Consider the following 15,566-nt stretch of genomic DNA (forward strand, 5'->3'; position numbering starts at 1 on the left):
GTACTTGGGCATCGTATCTGTGACATCATGCTGTTTGTGCTAGATTCTTTCATGCACCATATTTTTAAGCTTCATTCTTTACTGATAAATCATAATAAATGGACTTAAACATTTTACTATAAAAAACAATATAATCATGTTATAAAGCGTTTGGCAAGGGGGTGATGGGAGGGAAAGTGATTTAGGATTCTTTTATGTGCCACAGCCGTTTTAATGGTTTTAGTGTGTTTCTTTCTAGTTCTTTTCATTTGCTTATTTGTTCATAGCTGCAAACAAGCCATAGGTGATTTTCTCGTGTGTTTCTTTTTAAAATTTATGATAAACATTTTTTCCACATCCCGTGTCTTTACCATTTTTGATAATACTCTATCTAAATTGTGCCATGAAGGCAGGGGCTTTCACTGTCATGTTCACTGATGTACTCCCAGTATGTAGAACAGTGTCAGGACGTTGGTACGTGCCAGTAAATGTTTGTGGAAGGACTAGATGAATGTATCACAGCTACTTAACCATTTCCCTATTACTGGACAATTAGTGGCTTCAGTGTTGTACCATTAGAAATAATAAGTATCTTCACACAAATGGTGCCCCCCCCCCCCATTTTGAGTGATATTCTTAGAACAAATGCCAAATATTGTGTCAGAGAAGAAACATTTTATGGTTCTTGTTAGACAGTCAAGTGCCTTGTAGAGCTGAATTACTCAGGTATCAGTCTTGGCTCTGCCACTTACTTGCTGTGTGACCTTGAACAAATTACATCACCTTTCTGTGTCCTAGTTTGCCCATCTGTAAAATGGGACTAATGATAATATTTCCCAGGCTTGTTGTGAGGATTAAATGAACTACTGTGTGTAAAGTACTTAGAAGACTTGGTGCATAGTAAGCCCTGTGTATGTATTTGCTGTTTATGTTTTATACATAAAAGAGGTTATGCTAAGAAAAGTTTTGCCTATCTTTCCAAGTAGAAATGGTTTATATCTTAATAACCACTGTCCTTTTGATAACTTAATAGCACTGTGTGGTGCCCACTGGCGAGTGGCTCAGAGTTGGGTTGCTGTGTGATGGGCAGGAATCTTGGTGACTGGTTCCCGTCAGATGTTCTGTGTGCCTGCCTGTGAAATGCTCTTGCTGGATGCCATCCGGTGGAGGCAGGGACGAGACCGGGGTGAAGAGTTTGTCCTCACAGCCCTCAGCATGCTCAACCTAGTGCTGGAGAGAGACATACAGACACAACTAGAGGTTCTTCCTGTCGTGGCAGTGAACAAAGGCCCCCCCCGAATGAGAACAAATCCCCGATACTTATTGAGAGTTTACTACAAAGGAGTCGGCCACCATCACTTGTGTTTGCCAGAGACTCAAAGGCAGGTAGGGGAGTGGGGCAGCTTTATAGCGGAAAAAAAGAAAAGACTTCCATTTTGCCCTGAAGGAGGTTGCCGGCCTGGGGAAGCTGGAGGTGGCTAAATATAGGCAGGGTATTTTATGCCGTTGGTTTGGGGAGTGTATTCATTTCCTAGGGCTGCTGTTACAAATTACCACAAACTGGGTGACTTAAACAGTAGAAATGTATTCTCTCAGTTCTGGAGGCCAGAAGTCAGAGATCAAAGTATCAGCAGGGCTGGTTTCTCCTGGAAATTCTGAGGAGAATCTTTTCCTGGTCTCTGTCCTTGCTTCTGGTAGCTGCTGGCAATCCTTGGCGTCCCTTGGCTTATGGACACATCACTCCTATCTTTGTGTTTGTGGTCACATGGCCACCTTCTCTGTTTCTGTGTGTCCTTTCCCCTTCTTAGAAGGATACCTGTCATTGGATTTATGGCCCACCCTAATCCAGTATGACCTCATTTTAACTCAGCTACCTCTGCAAAGACCTTATGTTATGAACAAGGGAATTGCATTCCCTCAAAATCCGTATGTTGAAGCTTAAGCCCCAAAATGATGATATTTGGAAATAGCACCCTTAGGGAGATAATTAAGGTTAAATGAGGTTGTAAGGGTAGGGCCCTAATGAAATAGAACTGGTGTCCTCATAAGAAGTGAAAGATATCGCTTATATGTGGAATCTAAAAAAATGGTACAAATGAACTTATTTACAAAACAGAAAGAGTCACGGATGTAGAAAACAAACTTATGGTTACTGGGGGGGAAAGTAGGGGGGAGGGATAAATTGGGAGATTGGGACTGACATATACACACTACTGTATATAAAATCGATAACTAAAAAGGACCTACTGTATAGCACAGGGAACTCTTCTCAGTACTGTATAATGACCTACGTGGGAAAAGAATCTAAAAGAGTGTATATATGTATATGTATAACCGATTCATTTTGCTGTACAGCAGAAACTAACACAACATTTTAAATCAACTATACTCCAATAAAAATTTTTTTTAAAAAGTGAGTTTCCCATAGACGGCAAAAAAAAAAAAAAAAAAGAAGTGAAAGAGACACCAGAACAAAAGTGCACACACACAAAGAAAAGGCCATGTGAGGACACAGTGACAAGGCAACCATCCACAAGCCAGGAAGGGCGCTCTCACCAGAAATCAGCCATGCCAACACCTTGATCTTGAACTTCCAGCCTCCAGAACTGTGAGAAAATTAATTTCTATTGTTTAAGTCCTCCAGTCTGTGGAATTCTGTTACGGCAGCCCTAGCAGTCTGACGTACCTTCTCTCCAAATAAGGTTGAGTTTAAGGTTCCTGGTGGACGTGAATTTTGGCGGGGGACACCATTCACCCCATTGTAGGGGTCATATTTAGCTTTCTGTGGCTGGTCTTGAGTTGGAAATTGGGACAAAGAGTAGGGAGGCTGGCCCTCACTGACCACGTCCCGACCATCTGGACCATTGCTATGGCTGTGGGCCAGTTGTGGTTGGGCTTCCCGGACCTGCTGCTGCGGAGGACATGGGTCAGAGCTCTCCTGTATGGCCTGGCCGGCGTCCGTTTGCATGTCCAGGCTCTTGTCCTGCTGCTGCTGCTGCTAGCTGTGATGCTGAGGGAAGCACTTGACCTGTCTGGACCCCAGTGTTCTCTCTCCCCTTGAAAATGGGGCATGAAGCGGTTCTCCGTGGGCGGGAGAAAGATGCTCAGCATCAGGGCAGGGGGAGAGGTGGAGATGGCGAGGGTGGCTTAGAGAATATTTCCCTGGTGATTTTGCTAAGCCCGTGGCCCCTCCTGGGTGGAGAACAGCTGGGCCACTTGGCATCTGGAGCCTCTGCCAGGCGTGAAATTCCACAGTGGTTTCTCCTGGAGAGAGCAATCTTCCTGCTGGATCTTCCAACCATATTTTTATTTTTCGTGGCGCTTGATCTCTTTTGGAATGTACTGAAACGAGAGAGAAGATTTTAAACTCATTTTCGTGCTGGTTAAGCCAATGATTTAATCTAATTATTTTCACTCCTGTTTGGGACAGGAGAGTGATGCTATAAAACCTAGACATTTCAGCTGTTGTCCATGAAAGGTATACAATTCTTAGCAACTTTATTTTAAACCGTAGAATTGGGGGAAAATCACGATTTTTTTTTTTTTTGCTTTGGTTTCTGGCATTGGGTGGTTTCTAAAAGACAGAAGTCGAAATGATAGAAATTTGAAGCTATTTAAATTACTCCCCAGCCTTCCCATCTAGCTTTCATAGTTTCAGGATAAACGTCAGGGCTTAGAATATGGGGTTATTTTTAACCAGGGTAGAAAGCAAAGGGAGAAGGGCATGTTTTGAGGCGATTTTTTTTTTCCTTTTTGAAAAATTCAATTCACAGTTTCTGTTCCCTGAAGAGAATCAACTAATTAAAAGGTTTAAGAAAGGTCAGCATCTAATGGAAGGACACCTCTGTCAAACATTCTCCGTCTGGGAAGGGTCACGGTTCAGCATCCAAGCAGCAGTTTGAAAAGCCGGGAGCTGAGAAAGGAAGGATAGCCACACCACCTCCTGGGCATCCTTCCGGGCAGAGCTCATCCTAGCAGCTCCTGGGTTTGTGTCAGAAGGGAGGTGGAAGGCCAGATACTCATCACTCAGCGGGCATTTCCTGAACACCTATCTTGTGCCAGGACCTGGCAGCTCACAGACGTGACCAGTGCAGCCAGAGCAGAGCAGACTGGAGAAATTGCCAGGGCTGGACCACGCAGGGTCTTGAAGACCTTGGTAGGATTCTGGGCATTTCTCTGAAGAGTAGTTGAAAGCCATTGAGGAGCTCTAAGCCATAAACGCATGTGGAAAACAGAAAGGAGCAGATTGAGAATGGTCGTGGGGAGGTCAGGCAGAAGGCGGGTGCAGTGGTCCAGCCAGAGTGGATGCAGGTGGTGGAGATGAGGAAGCTGAGGGACTCGAGAGCTGTTTTGGAAGTAAGATTTTGGAGGATTGGCTAAAAGAGGGCAGAGTGTACCAGTTAGCTTTCAGTGCAGGAAATAGGAACCATTCTCAATATTTTCAACAGAAAGGAATTGAATTCAGGGAATTAGGTCCTTACAAAATTGCAGGAAGGGCCAAGGAGCAGGAATTGGAAATGGAATATTCAAATTCAAGAACATCTTATGTCCAAATAAGGAAGTAGATGCTATTGTCAGGAGAGCCTGTCAACACTTAGATCTCCAAAGCCTTGGTTGCCAGAGGAATAACACCTCTCCCTCTTTTCTGTCCTCTGAATCTGCTAGGTTGGCCGAACCTACTTCTCATTCAGAACCCTAGCTGCATGGTAGGTCAGGTTTCACAGAATAGGTAGCAGAGCTAGTATGTGTGAACATGCAGTGCACGGCCCGCACACCCGTACCTAGTGTTCTTGACAGGAAGGCTCATGGAGGGAAGTCGAAATGGATGCTGAGTGCCAACTGGCCTGTCCACTTATCACAGGGTATGAGGGAGGAGGAGGTCATCAAGGATGGCACCAGACCAATATGGAGGGTGGGCCGTTCGCTGGGGACAGGTTTAAGGTATTTATAAGATGGCCAGAGAGTCATGTGCCATTGCCAGCTGGGTATGTTAGGTCTTGAGCTCAGGAAAGAATGAGATCTGGGGGAAGTCTGCAGAGATTAGAAAGTCAAAGCCAGGTCACCTGGAGAGAAGAGGGCTCAGGGCAAATCCCCTGGAACCCCAAGATTCGGGGTCCCATAGAGGAAGGGGCCCTCTAAAGGAGACTGGGCAAGTGAGGACAGCGTGGGATCAAAGAAACTAAGAGAGAACATTGCAAGAAGGTGGAGTCACACAACAATGTGGGTGAACCTGAATGCGTTTTGCTAAATGACAGGAGCCAGACCAAAAAGCCTATATATTCCATGATTCCATTGATATGACATTCTGAAAAAGGCAACACATCAGGGGTTGGGGTTCGGGGGAGAGTTTAACTACAAAAAGGCTGCAGAAGGGAATTTGGGGGTGGGGGAACTCTTCTGTCTCAGAGGCGTGAGAACCCATAGAAATGCACATCACAACGAACGAATCTTACTGTGTGTAAGATGGATGGGTGGATGGTTGGATGGATGGATAGATGGATGGATGGATGGGTAGATAGATAGATAATACATACATTCATTCATACATTCATACATATGTTCATTCATACATAAAAGAAGTGGTCAGTTTTAGTAAATGTTTCAAGGAGGTCAAGGAAAATGAGTGACAGGTTTCCCTTGGATCCACAGAATAATGGGCTAGACCTCTGTATGAGTGGGTCCTGGGCTATAAGTGGAATTGACCTAAGACATGCAATGTGTATTCCTCCTTTTGAGAGCATGACTTCTTGACACGGCCCTTGGAGCTTCCAGGAATACAGAACCTGCTCCTTGGATAAAGGAGACCTTAGTCCCGAGATGTGCCCCTCCTGTGGATAAAATGCTTGGATGGAAAGAGCCTGGTGCTGGTTGGGCTCCCAGCCTGGGTTCTTCTCTCACCTGTGCCAAACAGTGGTTGTATGACTGCAGGTGACTCCTTAAGCCTCGCAGAGCCTCCATTTCCTCATCAAGAAAATGGGAATAATGATCTTCTCAGGACTGACATGGCAGATTAAAGGACTTTGAAAAGTCGGTAACGCAGCCTCCAAAACTTGACGAGGGTGCCACTGTCTCCATGGGCTTGCTGCCTGTCCTACCTCCCCCAGGCCAGTAACCCCTGGCTTCCTTCATGCCTCACCATCACAGCAGGCTTCTTCCTGTCTCTCAATCATTTGTTGCCTTATTGGACCCTCACCAGCCCGTTTAAGGGCACATCCTCAAGGCTAAGCCCCTAGCCTAGCACCTGGCACATAGTAAATGCTCAAGAAGCATGTATTGACTTGAACTCGTTCAGGGTCAGGGTGTTCGCCATCCTGATAACCTGCTTTCTGAATAACTTTGGCTTTCTCCAGAAGTTCCCATCACCCTCCAAGGTGAAGAGCTGCCAGGCCTAAGGATGCTCACAGATGCATCAGGGCCTCATCCACCTGCTCCCAGAGGGTCCATCACCTGCTGCGTGGGGGCTTAGTAAATACTTGTTGAACAAATTCATACATTTTGGAACTAGCAGCAATGTTGGCCAAAGTATAGAGCCTTGAAAGGGCAACATAAATTCAGGGTTTCTGAAATATAATGGCATCACCCATGTAACTGTGTGTGTCAACAGGAAGGGTCAAGTGTGCTCTAGGGGTCTGGCTTATAAGGTATTAGAGAACTTAGTAGCTAGTGGTGGGGAGGGGATGGCAGATGTCCCCTGGGACCTTACATTCCTCCCCCCAATGTTCAGGAAGGCAACTGGCAGGAAAGACCTCCCGCCCCAGTTCCGCCCTGCCCTGCACACAGTGGTGGGGGGATGTTCCAGAACCAAGAGTGACGGAGAAACCAACTCTGGGCTCCGAGGTCCACAGGAAAGAATCCTAAAAGAGGGGTGGGGAGTGGCTGCTGGGTCGCTGGCAGCTTTATCTCCCCTCCTCCTCCTCCCCTGCCCGCCCCCGGGTGTGGACGTTGCTGGAATCATCTGTGGTTTCCTGAGCTCAGCTCCACCTGCAGACACATCTCTTCCCTACACCCACCAGATTTCTGCGGCTTAAAGGCTTACGTGTGACCTCGAAAGCCGCTTGTGTGCGCCCTGCTGATTCCTCTCTTCTCCCTGGTGGGGATTTGAGCGGATAGGGCAGACTCGGCCCCTCTCAGACACACAAGCGTCCCACCATTGAACGTGGCCGGGGGGCCCCCAATCCCAGCAAGCCCAAGAGAGGAGAAGAAGGTTTTCTCAGGAAGCTGGGATTAAACTGCACCAGCATTCAGATCCTAACATGGCCGGTATAATCACGCTTGCTCTTTTCCCCGCTAAGCTGATCTCATCTTCTCTTTTGCTTTCACAAACCAAGGCTCATCCTCTGGAACAGCGGGCACAGACCTCGTGTGGAGGGCGGAGCCTGTAAGTCAACAGTCCTCAGAGGGATGGCAGCCTAGCTGGGATAAGTGCAGTGCATACACTATCTGTATCACTTAATCCTGACAGCAGCCTGGCGGGCAGGTTCCGTTACATCCCCATTTATAGGTGAGGTAACAGTCCCGAGGTGTTAAACAACTCGCCAAGGTCATGCAGCTAACAAGTAAAGGACAGAGGCACTTCCTGAAACCTAAGTTACCTGCTTCTGAAAACAAAGCCTTAAGCAGCTGCATAGGCTGCCTGCAGTTTAAAATTGCTGCTGTTGAAATAGAGACACAGACGTAAAGAATGGACATGTGGATACCGGGGTGGGGGGAAAGGGGGGAGGGACAACTTGGGAGATTGGAATTGACATATGCACACTATTAGGTAACTAATGAGAACCTACCGTATAGCACAGGGAACTCTACTCAGTGCTCTCTGGTGACCTAAATGGGAAGGAAATCCAAAAAAGAGGGGATATATGTATATGAATAGCTGATTCACTTTGCTGTACAGCAGAAACTAACACAACATTGTAAAGCAACTATACCCCAATAAAAATTAATTAAAAATAATAAAATTAAAAAATAAAATTGTTGCTGTTGATGACGAAGGTGGGAGGGGTGGAGTTCCTGCGGCATGTGCTCCATGGTCTCTACACCCCGCCCCCTGTATGCCAATTTCTAGAGGATGTGACTCTTAAACTGGGGAGTGGACTGGTCCCAGCTTCCAGCTGCCGACTAGGGAGGGCAGGGTGGCCGTCTCCCTGCTTGCAGCCTTTGCTCTCCACGCCAGGGCATGCACACACAGTAACGATGACTATTTCACCACCTTGCATGGCAGCAGATCGCCACTGAAGAAATAGAAGGACAGAGAGGTTAAATGACTCGGCCAGGGTCCCACAAGCTGATGGGTAGTTGAATCAGGACCCATTTCAAATCAGTGCAGCATGATTTCTATCCACGTTAGAGGCAGCCCTTAACCCTGGACGAGGAACTCAGGATCCCCCTGCTGAGTCCTGGCTTATGTGGTCCCTGAACTAGTCACTCCCCCGCTGAGTCTCATCTGGAAAACAGGGATATTTGTGGCGGCGGTGCCTGCCTCATGGGCTCAGGGTGTGTCCAGAAGACTTGGGTGGGTACAGAGGGTGATAAGCAGCTGGTAGCTCTGCCGGTCACTCTGTCTCTGCTGGCAAAATTCAGACCATGATGGCATTCACTCCCTTCCACAGCCCTCCAGCGTACGCATGGGGTCACAGAGCAAGGCACTGCGGCTGAACCATTAGAAGCCTGTTCCTACCAAGGACAAAGCCATTTATAACCCACATCCCCTCTCTGCTGGAGCCCAGACAATAGTGTCCTTATGGCAGAAAGCAGCATTACTTGATTCTAATTTTCCAAGAGTGCCCAGTATTGGATAAATCACTGCTTTGGAGAATCAAAAACTGTCTCGAATTTTCATGGCAGAAATGTCTGCTTGATCTGCCCTGAAATATCCCAGACAGTTACATTTCTCCTGGACGCAGGAATGTTGGGTTACTGCCTTTATAATTCTCCATCTCTGAGCCGACAAGCCTTGAAGTAGACCCATGCCCTTGAACTGACAGCAGCAATTCTATTAAAGAAGTTTGATTACAGGGGAAAAAGAAGTGAAAGAATCTATGTTTCATTAAATGCTGCTTGTTTTAAAGTGGGAACGTGTTCTGGGAATCTGGGGAGCTAATGTTTTCTAGGTCTTGTTGGGAGAATCTCATCTTAAACAGAAAAGTTTTCTGTTTTAAGGGAGAAACCATCCTTTCAGAGCTTAGAGCCAAATTATATTTACAGAGAAGGGATTTTTGTCCTGGAAGTTTATCAGCGTTTATCAGGTGCCCACACTGAACCAGGTATCATTCTAGGCATTTAAGAGGTTTGCAAGGGTAGCAAAAGCATTCTAACAGGATGAGATGATGTAGATTGTCATTTTTGTTCATATTTTAGCATTGTTTATTCAACTGAGTGTTAAGGTCTATTGAGAACCTACTGTGTGCCAGGCCTGGCCGAGGCACTGTGAATGCAATGCAGGGCAATGTGGATCCCTGCCTTCCAGAAGCTTCTGGTCTAGCTGAAGTGCTGAGGACGTGGGGGTGTTTTGGCGTCTGATGGGGAACCTGCAAAAATGACATTCACAAAATAAAATACTTACCTGTTGGTCATCTCCAATGGGGCGCGGGGGGCTGAGAAGGAATTATTCTGCCATTATAGGTGGCATTGAGGTCCAAGAACCCATAACAGAAGTGGCGGTACCCACCCCACAGGAGCATCCTTGGGCCAAAGAAGGGCCTATGACATGGTACTCAGTGACCTGAGATGCCACCTATGCCAGTGGAAGCACACCTGGCACCTGAGGGGCCTGAGAGGTTAGGGGACAAGGATGCTGTCGGCCCTCACCTCCTCCCTTGTTCCAGCTCGGCATCAGGTCCCCCTCCAAGCTTACCTAGAGCCTCGCCTCCCATGGATCGTTTCCCCTGCTCTGTGTGGCACCGCTATAAGAGACCTCTCCCTGGGGACAGGAGATTTTCCTAGTGCTGGCACTGCCATCCTCGACCCTGCCAACGTCACTTGACCTCTCTGGGATCTTGGCTTCCCCCTCTGGAGTGACAGGTCCATTGTGGGCAGGAGGAGAGATTGGGAGGAGGGGCTGATGGGTCTGGGACAGGCTGGAAGGGCTTTGCAAGAGGCCGCCTGTCCCTGAGCTCTGAAGCGACTCTAGCGGAAGGGGATGGGCCTCCCCTCTCCTCTTCGTGGAGCTGCTTCTCAGTTCTGACTTGACAGTGGTGAGGGAAGAGTATTCCACAGTCCTGGGCGGGGGGTGGGGGTGCAGGTTTGAAGCCCACCACAAGCTTGACACGCTGTAACGGTAAGGCATGTTATTAAAATTAGTCTCACCGTTTTACCGATGAGGAAACTGAGGCACAAAGAGGTTAAGGAATGTGTCCCTGTCGACCCAGCCTGTAAATATCAGAGCAGAGAACTGAACTTGGCCATGTGACCTCGGAGCCTGCCCTCCCAAGCAGGACAGCCATCCCTGGCCTCAGCCTGATCATTGGCAGGGATTGTGTTTGTAACAGATCCGAGCGTGTGTTGAAGCCACTTGGAAAGCTGTCTGCTAGGAATGTGATTGGAATCCATTGACAAAACAAGGAACCATCCCGATTTTCTTCTTCGGTGACTTTTGACTTCTTTATACTTTTTTTGGTAACTTTATGGAGATGTAATTCGTATACCATACAATTCATCTGTTTAAAGTGTACGATTCAGTGGCTCTTAGTATTCAGAATTGTGCAAGCAACACCACAAGCAATTTTAGAACATTTTCATTACCCCAAAAAGAAACCCTGTACCTTTTAGCTGTCATCCTCCAAACCCCATACCCTCCAGCCTTAGGCAACCATTAATCTACCTCTATCTCTATGGATTTGCCTGTTCTGCACATTTTATATTAATGAACTCATACCATAGGTAGTCTTTTGTGAGTGGCTTCTTTTACTTAGCAAAATGTCCTCAAGCTTCCTCCATGTTGTAACATTTATCAGTACTTCATTTCTTCTTATTGCCAAATAATATTCCATTTGTATGTAAATATCACACTATTTATCCACTCATCAGTTGGTAGATGTTTGGGTTGTTTCTGCATTTTGGTTATTATGAATAACACTGCTATGAACATTTCGTGTGTGGGTTTTGTGTGGACATATGTTTTCATTTCTCCTGGGAAGATACTTGGGAGTGGAATTGCTGGGTCATATGGTAACTCTGTTTAACATTTTGAGGAACTGCCAGACTGTTTTCCAAAGGGACTGCACCATTTTGCATTCCCACTAGTAATGTGTGAGGGTTCCAGTATCTCCACATCCTTGCCAACCCCTGTTATCATCTGTCTTTTTGTTTATAGCCATCCTAGTGGGTATGAAGTGTTTCATTCTTTTTTTTTAATTGCAAGGGATATGCAAAACATGATCAACTTTAAGGTACTAGAATATGGGGATAATTCCATATCCAGCAATGTTTTCCTAAGAGTGCAGGTCTGCCCTGGACAGAGAAGTAGCTGGCCTCTCCCCTGGCAGTCTAACACCAGGGGGGCTCTTCAGTTCCATGGCCGACCCCCCAGGCCTCAAATGACACCCCTTGATAACTAATATTGAATACCTTACCATGTCCTCTTGTCTTCCAGCGATTCATGAGTTCCCCACAGACCTGTTCTCCAATAGCGAGCGACAGCACGGAGCCGTCTTGCTGCATATCCTTGGTGTAAGTGGCCCTCTCGGGGTGGGACGTCCCTGAACTTAAGGCATGTGGAACCTGTCTTCAGAGCACAGCGTGTCAAAGGTCTCATCCAGTCTTTGTAGAGCCCTGTGAGAACAGATGCTGGATGTGTTTTAACCACAAAGAAATGAAATCTTAAGGATATGAAATGACCTGTTCAGTGTCACACAGCGAGTGGCCCCAGAGCCAAGGCAAGGATTCACGTCTTCTTGTGCCTCATTTTCTGCTTTTATAAGATGGGAGTGACAGCATCTTTCCCAGATGTATAAATACAAGTGAACACGGGTCAAGTCCATCAGACGTCGCAGGGCACGTGATAAGGGCTCTGTCCCCGCTTGCTATCATGATCCCCGGGATCCCCCCACATTTTACTGCCTTGACATAAGTAGTTTAAGACTTTGGTGCCCTTCTTCTCAAACTTCCTTCAGTGTTAGATGAGCCTGATGACCAGTGGTGGAGTTCAAGTAGCCGTTCAAAAAGGCATAGTGAGCTCAAAACTAAATTATAGGTAAAAGTTGCTCTTCTCTGCAGGCAAACTACAGCCCGCAGCCACTGCCCATGTCTGTAAATAAAGTTTTATTGGAACACAGCCATTCTCACGCTTTTCTGTATCATCTGTGGCTGCTTTTGTGCTTCACTAGCAGAGCTGAGTAGCTGTGTCGGAGACTCCGTGATCCACAAAGCCAAAAAAATTTACTATCTGTCCCTTTGTAGGAGAAGTTTGCCAGCCCCATTGTTTAAGTGCAGGGAAATGAAAGTGCTCAGGGTTTAATTTTCTACTTTGCATCAGTCACAGCAAATGTTCCTCCTGATGTGGTTCCCTGAGCACCCGGAACCATCTGCTTACATATTTAGACCCAACCCAGTATTCGTCTTTGCAAGAGATAATTAAGCAAGTGAAAGCTGGGGTTCTCACATAGAGAGTCGCCACCTGAGAATAATGTATGAGTGAAGTTTTAATTAACAGGATAAACCACTGGTGAAAATGAAGGTTGTGGGCAAATTTTGAGTGACAGACCTGTGTCTTATTTCTCTAATAGACTTATTATCTTCCGAGTATCTCTGGCTTTCGCGTGCCCTCTCCTTTCACTGAGGGGGTGTGGGTTTGGCAAATCAGTCCCATAGTTCTGTCCCTCTGCCTCATCAAAGTCTTGACAAAGCTTTTTTTCCTGAACCTGAGAGGACCTCAAGAATTTTGCAGGAACCTTTTTTTTTAAATTTTTTAAAAAAATTTATTTACGTATTTACTTGGCTGTGTTGGGTCTTCGTTGCTGTGCGCGGACTTTCTTTAGTTGAGGCGAGCAGGGGCTACTCTTCCTTGCGTTGCGGTGGCTTCTCTTTTTTTTTTTTAAATAAATTTATTTTATTGATTTATTTTTGGCTGCGTTGGGTCTTTGTTGCTGTGCACAGGCTTTCTCTAGTTGCGGTGAGTGGGGGCTACTCTTCGTTGTGGTGCGGTGGCTTCTCTTTGTTGTGGAGCATGGGCTCTAGGCGCGCGGGCTCAGTAGTTGTGGCTCACGGGCTCTAGAGCGCAGGCTCAGTAGTTGTGGCGCACGGGCTTCGTTGCTCCACAGCATGTGGGATCTTTCCGGACCAGGACTTGAACCCATGTCCCCTGCATTGGCAGGAGGATTCTCAACCGCTGCGCCACCAGGGAAGCCCAGCGGTGGCTTCTTTTGTCACAGAGCACGGGCTCTAGGCGCATGGGCTTCAGTAGTTGTGGCGTGCGGGCTCAGGAGTTGTGGCTCATGGGCTCTAGAGCGCAGGCTCAGTAGTTGTGGCGCACAGGCTTAGTTGCTCTGCGGCATGTGGGATTTTCCCGGACCAGGGCTCGAACCCGTGTCCCCTGCCTTGGCAGGTGGATTCTTAACCACTACACCACCAGGCAGGAACCTTTTAGGCCAGGCATTACCCAACTATGTCTGGAGAACCAAATCTAGCCTACCTCCTGTTTTTATAAATAAAGTTTTATTGGAATGCAGCCACACCCATTCCATGGCTACTCTTCTACAGCACCAGAGTCAAGACGGACTGTGTGGCCTGCAAGGACTCAAATATTTACTATCTGACCCTTTAAGAAAAAGTTTGCTGAGCCCTTCTTTAGAGCAAGAAAAGGCTGGAGCTTTAGAGCCAGTTTTTGTCTGTAGCACTAAGAAGCTTCTCAGAACTTCAGGCCCAAGTGAAGGAAACAGTGGTGTCATCTTGGCCCCCTTTTCTCTCCAGTGTTTCTGAGGCGTCAGGGGAGCCAGAGGCCCTTCACCCTCACGGGACACCCTTTGCCTGGGAGATGCTGTTGGGGGGAACTTCCGAGGGTGTGAATTCAAGTCGGTATCCTAAGCTTTGTAGCAGGGTCTCTCCCACCCTCTCTCTGTCCACTTTACCCACATCCCCAGTATTTGTTTCCTTTTTCCTTCCCCCCAAAAGATAATGTGTCAAATTCAGCGCAAGCCACACCTGGACTCCAGTAGACATCTGCCTCAGATGCTTTGGTCACAGTTGATAGATCGCCCACTTTAATCACAGTTAATTAATTGTAAAGTTGTCATAATATCACGCTGTTTTAGCTGAAGCAGCCCAGCCTTTCCCTCTTTTGCGAATAGGGCATTCATGTCACTTTTTCTTTGAAGAAAAAATGGCTTCCACCAGCGCCTAGAGTAAAATCCCATCTCCTTTCCACAGGTCCTGCTCCTTGCCTCTCCCTCCAGCGTCACATTCTTTATTTTCCACCTTATTCTCACTCTTTTCTACCTGCACCAGTGACCTTGCTGTTCCTCAAATGCATCAAACATGCTCCTGCCTCAGGACCTTTGCACTTGCTGTTTCCTGGCAGTTACAGATACTTCATTTGCCTATCTGCTCGTCCCCCACAAAGAGGCAGAGGCTTTTCCTGGCATCCTCGCCACCTATCCCTAATGGCTAGAATAGTACCTGGCACATAAGATGAGCTCAGTAGAGCCGTGTTGGGTGGACAGGTCAGGGAAGAGTTCTGTAGATGAAACCATCTAAAAACTACCCATCTGTTCTTACTCTGTCATCAAACAGAAGAAACCGAGACCTAGAGATGTGACTTATCCAAAATCACAAGGCAAATAATTCCGAGGATTAGCACTGGAATTTGGACTCTGTTCCATGAGCATCCCAGTGTAAATGGCTTGCGGATTTTAACCTGGACCGACATCAAGCAGCGTCCCAGGAAATGCTGGGTCTCACGTTGCTGTCTGTTTTGGCAGGAGGTGGGGAGTCAGTAACAAGGAAATGATGCCTTCTCTAAAACTAAAGAGGGGAAATCAGGATGATGATTATTTTAAACTCTTAAAGTGGCAATTTTGAATACTTTCCTCTTGGCCCTTAAGATTAGGATCTTGCCTTTTGAGGGCCTACCGTGGTGCTGAAGAGAGAGCTGCTTCTTTAAGAAGAGAGGAAGGGGCACAGGACCCCGTGGCATGAGTTCTGGTCCCCTCCGCTGCTCAGCAAGTGATTTCTCCTGTCTGGGCTTCAGTTTCCCCATCTGTCAGTGAGGGAATTGAGGAATCACATCTCTGTGGTGCTGGAATTTTCCTCTGTGCCTCCCTCTGGTCACCTGGCCTCTGCCTGAGCAGACTGGTTTGGAGGGTGATGGACGCCTGGCCGTGCCCATCAGTGGCAGGAATTCTGGCTGACACTCTCTGTCTCCCCATTTCCTTCGCAGGCTCTGTACATGTTCTACGCCTTGGCCATAGTGTGCGATGACTTCTTCGTTCCGTCTCTAGAGAAGATCTGCGAGGTACGTGGGAAGGACTTAGGACCCTTTGGCAAAGCCTGGGTGCGGGGCTGGGGGTGATTGACACGTGGCATGTCGGTACCAGGCCAAGAAGGACCGGGGCGAGGAGCAGGCCCAGGCAGAGGCAGGGCGGGGCAGGACAGGATGT

The 15,566-nt window shown here is 47.3% G+C and overlaps 1 protein-coding gene across 1 annotated transcript in view; it reads left to right on the plus strand.

Annotated features, from left to right (window-relative positions):
• Positions 1–11,547: 11,547 nt before the first annotated feature.
• SLC24A4 (solute carrier family 24 member 4) overlaps positions 11,548–15,566 on the plus strand; it is a 56,040-nt gene continuing 52,021 nt past the window's right edge. The window contains exons 1-2 of the mRNA XM_036842066.1: positions 11,548–11,643; positions 15,347–15,421. Of these exons, the coding sequence (XP_036697961.1) occupies positions 11,548–11,643; positions 15,347–15,421 (171 nt within the window). The remainder of the gene's footprint in view (positions 11,644–15,346; positions 15,422–15,566) is intronic.

Source organism: Balaenoptera musculus, chromosome 2, assembly GCF_009873245.2.
Source record: "Balaenoptera musculus isolate JJ_BM4_2016_0621 chromosome 2, mBalMus1.pri.v3, whole genome shotgun sequence".
Classification (NCBI taxonomy): Eukaryota; Metazoa; Chordata; class Mammalia; order Artiodactyla; family Balaenopteridae; genus Balaenoptera; species Balaenoptera musculus.